At 55.1% G+C, this 20,175-nt stretch overlaps 1 protein-coding gene across 1 annotated transcript in view; it reads left to right on the top strand.

The window, feature by feature from the left end:
* Positions 1-370: 370 nt before the first annotated feature.
* LOC121272788 (plexin A3-like) overlaps positions 371-20,175 on the top strand; it is a 104,632-nt gene continuing 84,827 nt past the window's right edge. The window contains exons 1-6 of the mRNA XM_041179561.1: positions 371-443; positions 1,027-1,169; positions 4,672-4,928; positions 7,584-7,650; positions 9,516-9,662; positions 10,586-10,745. Coding sequence (XP_041035495.1) covers positions 371-443; positions 1,027-1,169; positions 4,672-4,928; positions 7,584-7,650; positions 9,516-9,662; positions 10,586-10,745 — 847 coding nt within the window. The remainder of the gene's footprint in view (positions 444-1,026; positions 1,170-4,671; positions 4,929-7,583; positions 7,651-9,515; positions 9,663-10,585; positions 10,746-20,175) is intronic.

The following is a 20,175-nucleotide window of genomic DNA, read 5'->3' as shown; positions in this document are numbered from 1 at the left end:
ACCCCCACCCCACCCCAACCACACACCCACCCCCACCCCAACCACACACCCACCCCCACCCCACTCCAACCACACACCCACCCCCGCCAACCACCACCCCCCCCCCCTCCCCCCACCACCCAAAGAACTGGACTGTCCTGATTGGCTGCAGCGATGCCTGGGGTGTTCCTCATCCCACCCATCTGGAAGTCTCCAATTTTCCGCTTACATTCCCTCAGCCCATCCACAGCAGTTTAGTAAGGTGGTGCTTCGAGGAGTGTGTGGGGGTGGGGTGGGGGGTGGGTGGAAGTGGGGAGTGTGGGATGGGGGGTGGGTGGGTTGGTGCTGTGGGTGTGTGGGTGGGTGGGTGGTGGGGGGGGGGCACCTGAAAATGGACTCTACTGCGCTCTGGTCAATCTGGAGAGGCTGGAGGAGCCGGGATTGTTCCCCTCGGAGCGGAGAAGGTTAAGGTGGGGTGGGGGGGGGGGGATTGAATCAAGGGGGGGGTTCAAAATCACAAAGGGGGGGTGGTCTCGATCGAGTGAATGAGGAGAAGCTGTTCCCAGTGGTGGGAAGGTCGATAACCAGAGTGGGGGGGGTAGGGGGGACACAGATTGAAGAGAATCGGCGGGAGGGCGGGTGGGAGATGAGGAGAATTTTATTTATTTTGGACATTTAGAGTTGTTGTGATCTGGAAGGCGCTGCCTGAAATGGGGGGGAAGCAGATTCACCCTCGACAAGTGGGGGGGGATTGGATAAATACTGGGAGGGGTAAAATTAGGGGGTAAAGAGTGGAGGGGGGAGGGGAGAGGGGATGGGGCTAATTGGATAGCTCTTACAAAGGGGGTGGCGCAGCCTCGATGGGACGAATGGCCCTCCCCAGGGAGCCTGGACTGTTCGGCTGCCCCTCCACAGGCTGGAGCAGGGCCAGGAGCTGGTGGGTGGGTGGGTGGGGGGCTGCGCGGAGGGGTCTTGCCCCTGGGCAGGCCCCTGGCTGTTCGATGCCCGAGTGCTAACCTGCCAGGGGGGGGTCTCGGTTTGTTCCAGCCTTCGCCGAGCTGCAGACGGACATCCACGAGCTGACCAACGAGCTGGACGCGGTGGGCATCCCCTTCCTGGACTACAAGACCTACGCTATCCGCGTGCTCTTCCCCGGCATCGAGGACCACCCGGTCCTGAAGGAGCTCGACGTAAGGAAGGGCGGGGGGGCCCACGTCCGGGATGGGAGGGGGAGGGGGAGAGGAGGAGGGGGAGTGATCGGCTGGTGAAGGGGGAGGGGGAGTGATCGGCGGGGGAGGGGGAGTGACTCCTGGCCTGGGTTTAATATTAATATTCTGATTGGTGAGGTGAGGGAGGGAGGGAGGGAGACCCATTAGACCATCCAGTGGCATGTTGCCTTGAGGGTGAGCAGGGATTACCAGCGAGCAGAGACAGGGAGTGACATTAAAATTATTAATGGACAGACACACACAAAAACACACACACACACACACACACACACTCTCTCTCACACACACAGGCACACACACAAACAAACTCACGCATACACGCACAAACTAAAACACACACACTTGAACTCACACACGCACAGACACACACCCCCATAGACGCACACTTGAACTCACACACGCAAACCCACACTCACACACAAACCCACACTCACTCACACACACACACTCACACACACACAGACACACTCACTCACACACACACAGATACTCTCACTCACACACACACAGACACTCGCACTCACACAGATACTCTCACTCACACACACTCTCACTCAGACACACACAAACACACACACACACTCATTCACTCACACACGCACAGAGACCCTCTCACTCATACACACACACAGAGGCAGTCTCGCAGACACATACGCACACATGTACACACAGAGAGAGACTCTCACTCAGACACACACACACACACATACATACACAGAGACACTCACTCACACACACACACACACACTCTCTCTCAGAGACGCACACAGAGACACTCTCACTCACACAGACACACACAGAGACACTCTCACTCACACACACACACATACACACACTCTCTCACTCAGAGACACAAACATACACACACAGAGACACTCTCACTCACACAGACACACACACTCTCTCACTCAGACACACACACATACTCTCTCTCAGAGACACACACATACACACACAGAGACACTCTCACTCACACAGACACACACACTCTCTCACTCAGACACATACACATACACTCTCTCTCAGAGACACACACAGAGACACTCTCACTCACTCAGACACACACACACACACACACACACACACAATCTCACTCAGAGACACACACATACACACACGGAGACACTCTCACTCACACAGACACAGACCCTCTCACTCAGACACACACACACACATACACACACGCACAGAGACACTCTCACTCACACAGACACAAACACAGACACACACAGACTCTCACCCAGACTCTCACACACACTCACTCACACACACTCTCTCTCTCTTGCGCACACACACACACACACACACACACGCACAGACACCCTGACTCTCTCACACACACACACACACACACACACACACACACACACACGCACTCTCACTCACACCCTCCGTTTGGGACCCTGACACTTGGAGCCATTGGTCAGGCCACACTCTCTCCCAGTAGCCCAGGCAAGTTTATTTCCCTCGAGCACCCGTTCAATTCCCCTTTTGAAATCGTTCACCGCCCCCCCTTCCACTGCTCTCGTGGGCAGCGAGATCCTGGACGTTACCACTCACTGCGTAAAAAAATTTCTTCCTCACACCACCACCCCCCCACGCCCTCCCTCCCTTGCCCAAAACTTTAAATCTGTGCCCCACCCCCACACTCAGTCCTTGCACCATCAGCCATTAGAAACACCTCTTTGTCAGAGGCTGGGAATCCTGTGGAGAGTAACTCACCTCCTAACCCCCCAAAGCCTGTCCACCATCTACAAGGCACAAGTCAGGAGTGTGATGGGATACTCCCCACTTGCCTGGATGAGTGCAGCTCCCACAACACTCAAGAAGCTCGACACCATCCAGGACAAAGCAGCCCCGCTTGATCGGCACCCCATCCACAAACATTCACTCCCCCCACCACCGACGCACAGGGGCAGCAGTGTGTGTACCATCTACAAGATGCACTGCAGCAACTCGCCAAGGCTCCTTCGACAGCGCCGCCCAAACCCACAACCTCTACCACCTAGAAGGACGAGGGCAGCAGACACATGGGGAACACCACCGCCTGCAAGTTCCCCCTCCGAGTCCCACTCACCATCCCGACTTGGAAATCTATCGGCCGTTCCTTCACTGTCGCTGGGTCAAAATCCTGGAACTCCCTCCCTAACAGCGCAGTGGGTGTACCTACACCACACGGGACAAAATCCTGGAACCCCCTCCCTAACAGCATGGTGGGTGTACCTACACCACACGGGACAAAATCCTGGAACTACCTCCCTAACAGCGCGGTGGGTGTACCTACACCACACGGGACGAAATCCTGGAACTCCCTCCCTAACAGCGCGGTGGGTGGACCTCTTGAGCAGCAGCTCAAGAAGGCGGCTCAACCCCCACCTTCTCAAGGGGACAATTAGGGATGGGCAATAAATGCTGGGCCCGGCCAGCGATGCCCAGATCCCACGATCGAATAAAAAAGACCCTGATCCAAACCTGTCCTGACCTTGTCCACCTCCAGCGAATCTCCCCCTGAGCCTCCCTTCGCTACGAGCAGAACAGCCCCTGCTCCTCCAAGCGGACATCGTCGCTAGAAAACCCCTCGTCCCCTGGACCCCCTCCTGGTAAATCTCCCTCCGCGCCCTCTCGAGGACCCTCAGGTCCTGCCGGCAGAGTGTGGGGAGGGGCCTCAGCACTCTAGGTGGGGCCTGAGCAGAGGCTTCACGGAGGTTGGGGTGAGCTGCGGACGGTCACGAGGCGGGATGCAGGCAGGGGCCGTGGACTGGGTGCGGCGTCAATCCTTTAGGGTTCGTTCACACGGGTCACCGCCTCTGGTACGTTGTCCGCGAGGCAATGCCAGTGGCTTTCAGCAGGGCACCGGCACCAACATTAACAGCGCCAACATTTCAGGGGTGGCACACGGGACTGCCAACCACCGAGGGGGGCACTGTCCTGTACGGGACCGAATCGGTTAGAGTTTCAAACCGCGCGTGGATGTTATACGACTTGGGATTCTCCCCCCGCCATCCGGATGGTACGCTGCACACTGCAGTTGGGGGGGGGGCATCCCGGGGGGGGGGGGCGTTGGCAGATCGGACTGAGTTCCATTGTCGTGTCAGAGTGACACTTCTAACAGCCTGCGAGCCGCGATTTCCCCCATCGGCCGCAGACCCTCGAGGGTCGAGTACAAGAAGGTACAGCACGGGGTTAGATACAGAGTAAAGCTCCCTCTACAGTGTCCCCGTCAAACACTCCCTCTACAGGTCTGTCTGATGTGAGACCCTCATTGGCTTGTTCTGAAATCGCTGGTTGCCTGAGGAATGAAGACCCCAATGGAGGGAGACGCAGGGTGGGGCTGTTGCGGCGGGGGTGGGGGGCGGGGCGGGGCGCTGATTGAAGGGGTGTTTTAATGTGATACTTTGTCTGACATTACCCCTTCTTCCTCCCCTTCCCCCACCCCGCTCTCCGCACTGCCCTCCCTCCGCAGGCTCCGGCCAACGTGGAGAAGGGTCTAAGGATCTTCGGACAGCTGCTGAACAACAAGGTCTTCCTGCTGACCTTTGTGCGGACGCTGGAGGCCCAGCGCAGCTTCTCGATGAGGGACAGGGGCAACGTGGCCTCGCTGGTGATGACAGTGCTGCAGGGGAAGATGCAGTACGCCACCGTGGTGCTCAAACAACTGCTCTCCGACCTCATCGAGAAGAACCTGGAGAACAAGAACCATCCCAAGCTGCTGCTGCGCAGGTCAGCGCCCCCCCTCTGCACCCGCCCACATACCCACACCCACACCGATCCTGGGCCTTCCCCCACCAGCTCCATCCCTCGGCACTGACCCTCCCACAGTGTGAAGTTTCCCCAGCACTGACCATCTGGCAGTGCGGCTCTCCCTCAGCACTGACCCTCCGACAGTGCGGCGCTCCCTCAGCACTGACCCTCCGACAGTGCGGCGCTCCCTCAGCACTGACCATCCGACAGTGCGGCGCTCCCTCAGCACTGACCCTCCGACAGTGCGGCGCTCCCTCAGCGCTGACCCTCCGACAGTGCGGCTCTAACTCAGCACTGACCCTCCAACAGTGCGGCGCTCCCTCAGCACTGACCCTCCGACAGTGCGGCGCTCCCTCAGCACTGACCCTCCGACAGTGCGGCGCTCCCTCAGCACTGACCCTCTGACAGTGCGGCTCTAACTCAGCACTGACCCTCTGACAGTGCGGCGCTCCCTCAGCACTGACCCTCCGACAGTGCGGCGCTCCCTCAGCACTGACCCTCCCACAGTGCGGCGCTCCCTCAGCACTGACCCTCCGACAGTGCGGCGCTCCCTCAGCACTGACCCTCCGACAGTGCGGCGCTCCCTCAGCACTGACCCTCCCACAGTGCGGCGCTCCCTCAGCACTGACCCTCCGACAGTGCGGCGCTCCCTCAGCACTGACCCTCCGACAGTGCGGCGCTCCCTCAGAGCTGACCCTCCGACAGTGCGGCGCTCCCTCAACGCTGACCCTCCGACAGTGCGGCGCTCCCTCAGCACTGACCCTCCCACAGTGCGGCGCTCCCTCAGCGCTGACCCTCCGACAGTGCGGCGCTCCCTCAGCGCTGACCCTCCGACAGTGCGGCGCACCCTCAGCGCTGACCCTCCGACAGTGTGGCGCACCCTCAGCACTGACCCTCCGACAGTGCGGCGCTCCCTCAGCACTGACCCTCCGACAGTGCGGCGCTCCCTCAGCACTGACCCTCCGACAGTGCGGCGCTCCCTCAGCACTGACCCTCCGACAGTGCGGCTCTCCCTCAGCACTGACCCTCCCACAGTGCGGCGCTCCCTCAGCACTGACCCTCCGACAGTGCGGCGCTCCGTCAGCATTGATCCTCCGACAGTGCGGCGCTCCCTCAGTACTGACCCTCCGACAGTGCGGCACTCCCTCAGCACTGACCCTCCCACAGTGCGGCACTCCCTCAGCACTGACCCTCCCACAGTGCGGCGCACCCTCAGCGCTGACCCTCCGACAGTGTGGCGCACCCTCAGCACTGACCCTCCGACAGTGCGGCGCTCCCTCAGCACTGACCCTCCGACAGTGCGGTACTCCCTCAGCACTGACCCTCTGACAGTGCGGCGCTCCCTCAGCACTGACCCTCCGACAGTGCGGCGCTCCCTCAGCACTGACCCTCCGACAGTGCGGCGCTCCCTCAGCACTGACCCTCCGACAGTGCGGCTCTCCCTCAGCACTGACCCTCCCACAGTGCGGCGCTCCCTCAGCACTGACCCTCCGACAGTGCGGCTCTCCCTCAGCACTGACCCTCCCACAGTGCGGCGCTCCCTCAGCACTGACCCTCCGACAGTGCGGCGCTCCGTCAGCATTGATCCTCCGACAGTGCGGCGCTCCCTCAGTACTGACCCTCCGACAGTGCGGCACTCCCTCAGCACTGACCCTCCCACAGTGCGGCACTCCCTCAGCACTGACCCTCCCACAGTGCGGCGCACCCTCAGCGCTGACCCTCCGACAGTGTGGCGCACCCTCAGCACTGACCCTCCGACAGTGCGGCGCTCCCTCAGCACTGACCCTCCGACAGTGCGGTACTCCCTCAGCACTGACCCTCTGACAGTGCGGCGCTCCCTCAGCACTGACCCTCCGACAGTGCGGCGCTCCCTCAGCACTGACCCTCCGACAGTGCGGCGCTCCCTCAGCACTGACACTCCGACAGTGCGGCGCTCCCTCAGCACTGACCCTCCGACAGTGCGGCTCTCCCTCAGCACTGACCCTCCCACAGTGCGGCACTCCCTCAGCACTGACCCTCCGACAGTGCGGCACTCCCTCGGCACTGACCCTCCCACAGTGCGGCGCTCCCTCAGCACTGACCCTCCCACAGTGCGGCGCTCCCTCAGCTCCGCCTCTATCTCTGTGCTCACGTCCTGGAGGTAAACCTGACCCCACTCCCTTCTGACTCAGACATGGGGGAGCTTCTCACTGAGTCAGAGCGAACCCCTGAGGAGGCCATTCAGCCCCTCGAGCCTGCTCCGCCATTCAACACAAATCATGGCCGATCTTCCACCTCGACTCCACCTTCCCCGCACCCACCCTCCCCCCCCCCCGACCCCCACCAACCCTCGACTCCATCGGTGTCCGAAATTCCCTCGGCTCCCCGCCTCGAGTGTCCTCGAAGACTGAGCTCCCTCTGGGATCGGGAATTCCAAAGATTCCCAACCCTCGGAAGTGAAGGAGCTTCTCAGTCCAAAATGGCTGCCCCCTTTATTCTCAGACTGGGAGGTCCCGTGTTCCAGACTCTCCAGCCGGTGGGGGAACAGCATCGACCCTGTCAAACCCCTTGAGAATTTTATACCTTTCAAGCCCCGGCCTGGTTGGGAGCCTCGGGGGCCGAATTTCTAACCGTCGTGCGTTCTGTTTGTTACAGGACAGAGTCTGTGGCTGAGAAGATGTTGACAAACTGGTTCACGTTCCTGCTCTACAGATTCCTGAAGGTAGAAGCCTAGAACCTCACTGACAACCCTCCCTCATCCCTACCTCCGTGTTCAGCCCCATTTCCCACCTTGCACCCAAGCCCAATTTCCCATCACCCTCCCCTCCTCCCACGCCTCCCCCCGTGCTCGCTGACCCACACTGGCTCTCCGGCCAGCAAGCCCTTCATTTTAAAATTCTCCCTGCTCAACGCCCCGCCCTATCTCTGTAACCTCCTCCAGCCCCTACACCCCCTCCCTATCTCTGTAACCTCCTCCAGACCCTACACCCCCTCCCTATCTCTGTAACCTCCTCCAGCCTCTACACCCCCTCCCTATCTCTGTAACCTCCTCCAGCCCCTACACCCTCTCCCTATCTCTGTAACCTCCTCCAGCCCCTACACCCCCTCCCTATCTCTGTAACCTCCTCCAGACCCTACACCCCCTCCCTATCTCTGTAACCTCCTCCAGCCCCTACACCCCCTCCCTATCTCTGTAACCTCCTCCAGCCCCTACACCCCTCCCTATCTCTGTAACCTCCTCCAGCCCCTACACCCCTCCCTATCTCTGTAACCTCCTCCAGCCCCCTACCACTCCCTATCTCTGTAACCTCCTCCAGCCCATACACCCCTCCCTATCTCTATAACCTCCTCCAGTCCCTACAAACCTCCCTATCTCTGTAACCTCCTCCAGCCCCTACAACCCTCCCTATCTCTGTAACCTCCTCCAGCCCCTATGACCCTCCCTATCTCTGTAACCTGCTACAACCCTCCGAGATCTCTGCGCTTCTCCAATTCCGGCCTCTCGAGCATCCCCCGATTCCCATCGCTCCACCATTGGCGGCCGTGCCTTCAGCTGCCTGGGGGGGTGGGTGGGGCTAACATCTGGAATTCCCTCACTAAAACCTCTCTGCCTTTCTCTCTCTCCTTCGATTGAGACCAGTGTAACTTCTTGACCCAGAGAGCGGGGAGAATGTGGAACTCGCTCCCACAGGGAGCAGTCCAGGCGAATAGTGTCGATTGTGTTTAAGCATTAGGGGGGTGGGGGTGGTCAGTGGGGGGAAGCTGGATAAACACATGAGGGAGAATGGAATAAAAGGATGTGGGGATAGTTGCCGGCGAGTCACCAACACCCTCTCAAGGGGAAATTAGGGATGTGTAAGAAATGCTGGCTTGGTGGGGGTGGGGGATAGCATAGGTCGGAGGGGAGGGGGGGATTTGTGGTGCGTTGGGTGATCTTGCCCCCTCGTGTCAGGTCGTTGAACGTCTTGCGCCACCGGATTGAGCTTCTTAGGGTGTGAATCCTGAAAATTGTCTTCCAAAGTGACCACTCCCCACTGTCTCCGCTGGGCCCCCTCGAATGAGTGTAGTTCACTGGAGATCAGAAGAATGAGAGGCGACCCTGTTGACCCTCCCTCCCCTCCCCTCCCACACACTCTCAGGCAGCGCCTTCCAGATCCTAACCACTCGCTGCGTGAAAAAGTTTCTCCTCGCGTCTTCCCTCCCTTCCCGCCGATTCTCTTCAATCTTTGTCTCCCCCCTCCCCCCTCTCTGGTTACTGACTCTACTGCCACTGGAAACAGTTTCTCTTCATTCACTCGATCGAGACCCCCACTCCCTCATGATTTTGAACCCCCCTTTCGATTCAATCCCCCCCCACTTCACCTTCACCGCTCCGAGGGGAACAATCCCGGCTCCCCTGGTCTCTCCAACATGGACTGAAGCCCCCCTCATCCCCGGAGAACCGTTCTGGTAAAACCCCTCCCCACACCACCCCCCCCAGAGGCCCTCGACATCTTCCCCAAAGGTTGGGGGTTCCGGGAATGGACGGGATACTCCAGTTGAGGTGTAACTAGTGTTGGTGCTTCTGCTCTGTATTTCCTGTATTAGGAGTGTGTTGGCGAGCCCCTCTTCATGCTGTACTGTGCCATCAAGCAACAAATGGAGAAGGGACCCATCGATTCCATCACTGGGGAGGCTCGCTACTCTCTCAGCGAGGACAAGCTGATCCGGCAACAGATTGACTACAAGATGCTGGTGAGTCCTTTTAACCTCCCCTAACTCGCAGTATAGAAACAGGAGGAGGCCCATTCAGCCTCTCTCGAGCCTGTTACACAGGAACAGGAGCAGGCCATTCAACCCCTCTCGAGCCTGTTACACAGGAACAGGAGCAGGCCATTCAACCCCTCTCGAGCTTGTTACACAGGAACAGGAGGAGGCCATTCAGCCCCTCTTGAGTCTGTTACACAGGAACAGGAGGAGGCCCATTCAGCTCCTCTCGAGCCTGTTACACAGAAACAGGAGGAGGCCCATTCAGCCCCTCTCTAGCCAGTTACACAGGAACAGGAGGAGGCCATTCAGCCCCTCTCGAGCCTGTTCAGCCATTACAATGAGCTCATGGCTAGAACATACTCTGCTCCATCTGCCTGCTTTCCTGAATACCCTTGCCTAGCAAAGATCGATTGCTCTCCGGCTTAAAGTGGTTAGCTAAATGATCGTCGCCTCCCTGGGAGGAGCATCCCACACTTCCGGCACCATCTACATGAAGCAATGCTTCCTAACCTCCCCCGCTGAATGACCTCTCCCTCATTTTAAGGCTCCCTCAGGCTCCCAGACTCCTGGACTCCCCACAGACTCTCTCTCTCTCTCTCTCTCCCTCTAAACACTTGATTGATTCCAAAACCCCTAAAAAATAAAAGCCCCAGTACAATCACAGTGAGAGAGAAAAAACAAGCACCAAGCGGGAGATTATGGCAGTGGGATCTTGCTGTGCATACCTTGCCTGGCGCTTTTCCTACATTCTGGCGGTGACTACGCCTTGTTGGGGGGGGGGAGGGGGCGTGATTAAGCCTCTCCCATTGGCTATGAGGTGCCTTGGGACGTGCGTGAGGCGCTGGAGAGAGAGAGAGACAGGCGCACGGCTGAGTTTGTACCTCACCTTCCCCTCTGCTCTCCCCCAGACGCTGACCTGCATATGCCCCGAGAACGAGAGCACCACCCAGATTCCCGTCAAGGTGCTGAACTGCGACACCATCACCCAGGTGAAGGACAAGCTGCTGGACGCCATCTACAAAGGCATTCCCTACTCCCAGCGTCCCAAAGCGGAGGACATGGATCTAGGTAAGTGGGGGCAGCTGCTTACTGTGTACACGCGCACACACACACACACACACACACACACACACGCACACAAACTCACACTCACCCACACACGCGCACACACACACACTCACACACACGCACACAAACTCACACTCACCCACACACGCACACACACACACACTCACACACACGCACAAACTCACACTCACCCACACGTGCACAAACTCACACTCACCCACACAAGCACAAACTCATGCTCACCCACACGCACACACAAACTCACACTCACCCACACACACACAAACTCACGCTCACCCACACACACAAACACACACTCACCCACACGCGCACAAACTCACACTCACCCACACGCGCACAAACTCACACTCACCCACACACACAAACTCACAATCACTCACACACACAGAAACTCACACTCACTCACATGCGCACAAACTCACACTCATCCACACGTGCACAAACTCACTCACCCACACACACACAACCTCTCACTCACCCACACACGCACAAACTCACACTCACACACACATACACACACTCACACTCACCCACACACACAAACTCACACTCACCCACACACACACACAAACTCACGCTCACCCACACACACACACACTCACACACACACAAACTCATACTCACCCACACACGCACAAACTCACACGCACCCACACGCGCACAAACTCACTCACACACACACACAAACTCACACTCATCCACACACACACACAAACTCACACTCACATACACACAAACTCACACTCACACACACACACAAACTCACACTCACCCACACGCACAAACTCACACTCACTCACCCACACACACAAACTCACACTCACACAAACACAAACTCACACTCACGCACACACAAACTCACACTCACCCACACACACAAACTCACGCTCACCCACCCACACACACACAAACACACTCACACACACACACACAAACTCACACTCACCCACACACACACACAAACTCACGCTCACCCACACACACACAAACACACTCACACACGCACACAAACTCACACTCATCCACACACGCACAAACTCACGCTCACCCACATGCGCACAAACTCACTCACACACACACACAAACTCACACTCATCCACACACACACACAAACTCACGCTTACCCACACACACACACAAACTCATGCTTACCCACACACACACAAACTCACACTCACCCACAAGCACAAACACACACTCACCCACACACACAAACTCACACTCAGTCACAGACACACACACACAAACTCACACTCACCCACACGCACAAACTCACACTCACCCACAAGCACAAACTCACACTCACCCACACACGAACTCACACTCACCCACACGCACAAACTCACCCACCCACACGCACAAACTCACACTCACCCACACACACAAACTCACACTCACCCAAACGCACAAACTCACACTCACCCACACACACACAAACTCACCCTCACCCCCACACACAAACTCACACTCACCCACACACACAAGCTCACACTCACCCCCCACACACAAACTCACACTCACCCACACACACACACAAACTCACACTCACCCACACACACACACAAACTCACGCTCACCCACACACACACAAACACACTCACACACGCACACAAACTCACACTCATCCACACACGCACAAACTCACGCTCACCCACATGCGCACAAACTCACTCACACACACACACAAACTCACACTCATCCACACACACACACAAACTCAAGCTTACCCACACACACACACAAACTCATGCTTACCCACACACACACAAACTCACACTCACCCACAAGCACAAACACACACTCACCCACACACACAAACTCACACTCAGTCACAGACACACACACACAAACTCACACTCACCCACACGCACAAACTCACACTCACCCACAAGCACAAACTCACACTCACCCACACACGAACTCACACTCACCCACACGCACAAACTCACCCACCCACACGCACAAACTCACACTCACCCACACACACAAACTCACACTCACCCAAACGCACAAACTCACACTCACCCACACACACACAAACTCACCCTCACCCCCACACACAAACTCACACTCACCCACACACACAAGCTCACACTCACCCCCCACACACAAACTCACACTCACCCACACACACACACAAACTCACACTCACCCACACATGCACAAACACACACTCACCCACACACACACAAACTCACACTCACCCACACACACACAAACTCACGCTCACCTACACACACACAAACTCACACTCAACCACACGCACACACAAACTCACACTCACCCACACGCACACACAAACTCACACTCACCCACACACAAATTCAGGCTCACCCACACACACACAAACTCACACTCACCCACACACACAAACTCAGGCTCACCCACACACGCACAAACTCACGCTCACCCACACACACACACAAACTCACCCTCACCCACATACACAAACTCACGCTCACCCAAACACATACACAAACTCACACTCACTCACATACACAAACTCACACTCACATACACACAAACTCACACTCACTCACACACACAAACTCACACTCACTCACACGCACAAACTCACACTCACTCACACACACAAACTCACACTCACATACACACAAACTCACACTCACTCACACGCACAAACTCACACTCACCCACACACACAAACTCAGGCTCACCCACACACGCAAAAACTCACGCTCATCCACACACACAAACTCACACTCACCCACATACACAAACTCACACTCACCCACACACACAAACTCACACTCACTCACATGCACAAACTCACACTCACCCACACGCACAAACTCACACTCACCCACACATACAAACTCACACACACTGACTCACACTCACTCACACGCACAAACTCACACTCACTCACACGCACAAACTCACACTCACCCACATGCACAAACTCACACTCACCCACACACACAAACTCACACTCACCCACATAAACAAACTCACACTCACCCCACACACAAGGACACTCATTCATAGACACACACACACAAACTCACACTCAGTCACAGACACACACACACACAAACTGACGCTCACTCATGGACTCACACACACAAACTCACACTTACTCATGGACATGCACACAAACTCGCACTTGCTCACAGACACACACAAACTCACACTCGCTCACGGACACACACACAAACTCACACTTACTCACAGACACCACACACAAACTCACACTCACTCACAGTCACCACACACAAATTCACACTCACTCACGGGCACACACACACACAACTGACGCTCACTCACGGACATACACACACAAACTCACACTCACTCACAGACACCACACACAAACTCACACTCACTCATGGACACACACACAACTGACGCTCAATCACGGACACACACACAAACTCACCCTCACCCACATACACAAACTCACACTCACCCACACGCACAAACTCACACTCACCCAAACACACAAACTCACACTCACCCACACGCACAAACTCACACTCACACACAAGCACAAACTCACACTCACCCACACACAAATTCAGGCTCACCCACACACACACAAACTCACACTCACCCACACACACAAACTCAGGCTCACCCACACACGCACAAACTCACGCTCACCCACACACACACAAACTCACACTCACTCACATACACAAACTCACACTCACATACACACAAACTCACACTCACTCACACACACAAACTCACACTCACATACACACAAACTCACATTCACTCACACGCACAAACTCACACTCACCCACATGCACAAACTCACACTCACCCACACACACAACTCACACTCACCCACACACACAAACTCAGGCTCACCCACACACGCAAAAACTCACGCTCACCCACACACACAAACTCACACTCACCCACATACACAAACTCACACTCACCCACACACACAAACTCACACTCACCCACGCACATGAACTCACACTCACCCACACACACAAACTCACACGCACAAACTCACACTCACCCACACACACAAACTCACACTCATTCATAGACACACACACACAAACTCACACTCACCCACACACACAATCTCACACTCACCCACACACACAAACTCACACTCACCCACACGCACAAACTCACACTCACCCACATGCACAAACTCACGCTCACCCACACATACAAACTCACACTCACCCACATACACAAACTCACACTCACCCACACACACAAACTCACACTCACCCACGCACATGAACTCACACTCACCCACACACACAAACTCACACGCACAAACTCACACTCACCCACACACACAAACTCACACTCATTCATAGACACACACACACAAACTCACACTCACCCACACACACAAACTCACACTCACCCACACACACAAACTCACACTCACCCACACGCACAAACTCACACTCACCCACATGCACAAACTCACGCTCACCCACACACACACAAACTCACCCACACACAAACTCACACTCACCCACACACACAAACTCACACTCACTCACACACACAAACTCACAGTCACCCACACACACAACTCACACTCATCCACACGCACAAACTCACACACCCACACACACACAAACTCACACTCACCCCCATACACAAACTCACACTCACCCACACACACAAACTCACACTCACTCACACACACAAACTCACAGTCACCCACACACACAACTCACACTCATCCACACGCACAAACTCACACACCCACACACACACAAACTCACACTCACCCCCATACACAAACTCACACTCACCCACACACACACAAACTCACACTCACCCCCATACACAAACTCACACTCACCCACACACACACAAACTCACACTCACCCAAACGCACAAACTCACACTCACCCACACACACACAAACTCACCCTCACCCCCACACACAAACTCACACTCACCCACACACACAAGCTCACACTCACCCCCCACACACAAACTCACACTCACCCACACACACACACAAACTCACACTCACCCACACATGCACAAACACACACTCACCCACACACACACAAACTCACACTCACCCACACACACACAAACTCACGCTCACCTACACACACACAAACTCACGCTCACCTACACACACACAAACTCACACTCACCCACACACACAACTCACACTCACCCACACACACAAACTCACACTCACCCACACGCACAAACTCACACTCACCCACAAGCACAAACACACTCACCCACACACACAAACTTACACTCATTCACAGACACACACACACAAACTCACACTCACCCACAAGCACAAACTCACACTCACCCACACACACAAACTCACACTCATTCACAGACACACACACACAAACTCACACTCACCCACACGCACAAACTCACACTCACCCACAAGCACAAACTCACACTCACCCACACACGAACTCACACTCACCCACACGCACAAACTCACCCACCCACACGCACAAACTCACACTCACCCACACACACAAACTCACACTCACCCACGCACACGAACTCACACTCACCCACACACACAAACTCACACGCACAAACTCACACTCACCCACACACACAAACTCACACTCATTCATAGACACACACACACAAACTCACACTCACCCACACACACAAACTCACACTCACCCACACACACAAACTCACACTCACCCACACGCACAAACTCACACTCACCCACATGCACAAACTCACGCTCACCCACACACACACAAACTCACCCACACACACACACAAACTCACACTCACCCACACACACAAACTCACACTCACTCACACACACAAACTCACAGTCACCCACACACACAACTCACACTCATCCACACGCACAAACTCACACACCCACACACACACAAACTCACACTCACCCGCATACACAAACTCACACTCACCCACACACACACAAACTCACACTCACCCCCATACACAAACTCACACACCCACACACACACAAACTCACACTCACCCAAACGCACAAACTCACACTCACCCACACACACACAAACTCACCCTCACCCCCACACACAAACTCACACTCACCCACACACACAAGCTCACACTCACCCCCCACACACAAACTCACACTCACCCACACACACACACAAACTCACACTCACCCACACATGCACAAACACACACTCACCCACACACACACAAACTCACACTCACCCACACACACACAAACTCACGCTCACCTACACACACACAAACTCACACTCAACCACACGCACACACAAACTCACACTCACCCACACGCACACACAAACTCACACTCACCCACACACAAATTCAGGCTCACCCACACACACACAAACTCACACTCACCCACACACACAAACTCAGGCTCACCCACACACGCACAAACTCACGCTCACCCACACACACACAAACTCACCCTCACCCACATACACAAACTCACACTCACCCACACGCACAAACTCACACTCACCCACACACACAAACTCACACTCACCCACACGCACAAACTCACACTCACCCACAAGCACAAACTCACACTCACCCACACACACAAACTTACACTCATTCACAGACACACACACAAACTCACACTCACCCACAAGCACAAACTCACACTCACCCACACACACAAACTCACACTCATTCACAGACACACACACACAAACTCACACTCACCCACACGCACAAACTCACACTCACCCACAAGCACAAACTCACACTCACCCACACACGAACTCACACTCACCCACACACACAAACTCACCCACCCACACGCACAAACTCACACTCACCCACACACACAAACTCACACTCACCCACGCACATGAACTCACACTCACCCACACACACAAACTCACACGCACAAACTCACACTCACCCACACACACAAACTCACACTCATTCATAGACACACACACACAAACTCACACTCACCCACACACACAAACTCACACTCACCCACACACACAAACTCACACTCACCCACACGCACAAACTCACACTCACCCACATGCACAAACTCACGCTCACCCACACACACACAAACTCACCCACACACACACACAAACTCACACTCACCCACACACACAAACTCACACTCACTCACACACACAAACTCACAGTCACCCACACACACAACTCACACTCATCCACACGCACAAACTCACACACCCACACACACACAAACTCACACTCACCCCCATACACAAACTCACACTCACCCACACACACACAAACTCACACTCACCCAAACGCACAAACTCACACTCACCCACACACACACAAACTCACACTCACCCCCATACACAAACTCACACTCACCCACACACACACAAACTCACACTCACCCAAACGCACAAACTCACACTCACCCACACACACACAAAGTCACCCTCACCCACACACACAAACTCACACTCACCCACACACACAAGCTCACACTCACCCACACACACACAAACTCGCACTCACCCAAACGCACAAACTCACACTCACCCACACACACACAAACTCACCCTCACCCCCACACACAAACTCACACTCACCCACACACACAAGCTCACACTCACCCCCCACACACAAACTCACACTCACCCACACACACACACAAACTCACACTCACCCACACATGCACAAACACACACTCACCCACACACATGAACTCACACTCACCCACACACACAAACTCACACGCACAAACTCACACTCACCCACACACACAAACTCACACTCATTCATAGACACACACACACAAACTCACACTCACCCACACACACAAACTCACACTCACCCACACACACAAACTCACACTCACCCACACGCACAAACTCACACTCACCCACATGCACAAACTCACGCTCACCCACACACACACAAACTCACCCACACACAAACTCACACTCACCCACACACACAAACTCACACTCACTCACACACACAAACTCACAGTCACCCACACACACAACTCACACTCATCCACACGCACAAACTCACACACCCACACACACACAAACTCACACTCACCCCCATACACAAACTCACACTCACCCACACACACACAAACTCACACTCACCCAAACGCACAAACTCACACTCACCCACACACACACACAAACTCACGCTCACCCACACACACACAAACACACTCACACACGCACACAAACTCACACTCATCCACACACGCACAAACTCACGCTCACCCACATGCGCACAAACTCACTCACACACACACACAAACTCACACTCATCCACACACACACACAAACTCACGCTTACCCACACACACACACAAACTCATGCTTACCCACACACACACAAACTCACACTCACCCACAAGCACAAACACACACTCACCCACACACACAAACTCACACTCAGTCACAGACACACACACACAAACTCACACTCACCCACACGCACAAACTCACACTCACCCACAAGCACAAACTCACACTCACCCACACACGAACTCACACTCACCCACACGCACAAACTCACCCACCCACACGCACAAACTCACACTCACCCACACACACAAACTCACACTCACCCAAACGCACAAACTCACACTCACCCACACACACACAAACTCACCCTCACCCCCACACACAAACTCACACTCACCCACACACACAAGCTCACACTCACCCCCCACACACAAACTCACACTCACCCACACACACACACAAACTCACACTCACCCACACACACACACAAACTCACGCTCACCCACACACACACAAACACACTCACACACGCACACAAACTCACACTCATCCACACACGCACAAACTCACGCTCACCCACATGCGCACAAACTCACTCACACACACACACAAACTCACACTCATCCACACACACACACAAACTCAAGCTTACCCACACACACACACAAACTCATGCTTACCCACACACACACAAACTCACACTCACCCACAAGCACAAACACACACTCACCCACACACACAAACTCACACTCAGTCACAGACACACACACACAAACTCACACTCACCCACACGCACAAACTCACACTCACCCACAAGCACAAACTCACACTCACCCACACACGAACTCACACTCACCCACACGCACAAACTCACCCACCCACACGCACAAACTCACACTCACCCACACACACAAACTCACACTCACCCAAACGCACAAACTCACACTCACCCACACACACACAAACTCACCCTCACCCCCACACACAAACTCACACTCACCCACACACACAAGCTCACACTCACCCCCCACACACAAACTCACACTCACCCACACACACACACAAACTCACACTCACCCACACATGCACAAACACACACTCACCCACACACACACAAACTCACACTCACCCACACACACACAAACTCACGCTCACCTACACACACACAAACTCACACTCAACCACACGCACACACAAACTCA

This window comes from Carcharodon carcharias, chromosome 35 (assembly GCF_017639515.1).
Source record: "Carcharodon carcharias isolate sCarCar2 chromosome 35, sCarCar2.pri, whole genome shotgun sequence".
NCBI classification, from domain to species: domain Eukaryota; kingdom Metazoa; phylum Chordata; class Chondrichthyes; order Lamniformes; family Lamnidae; genus Carcharodon; species Carcharodon carcharias.
This window is presented reverse-complemented; position numbering and strand designations above follow the sequence as displayed.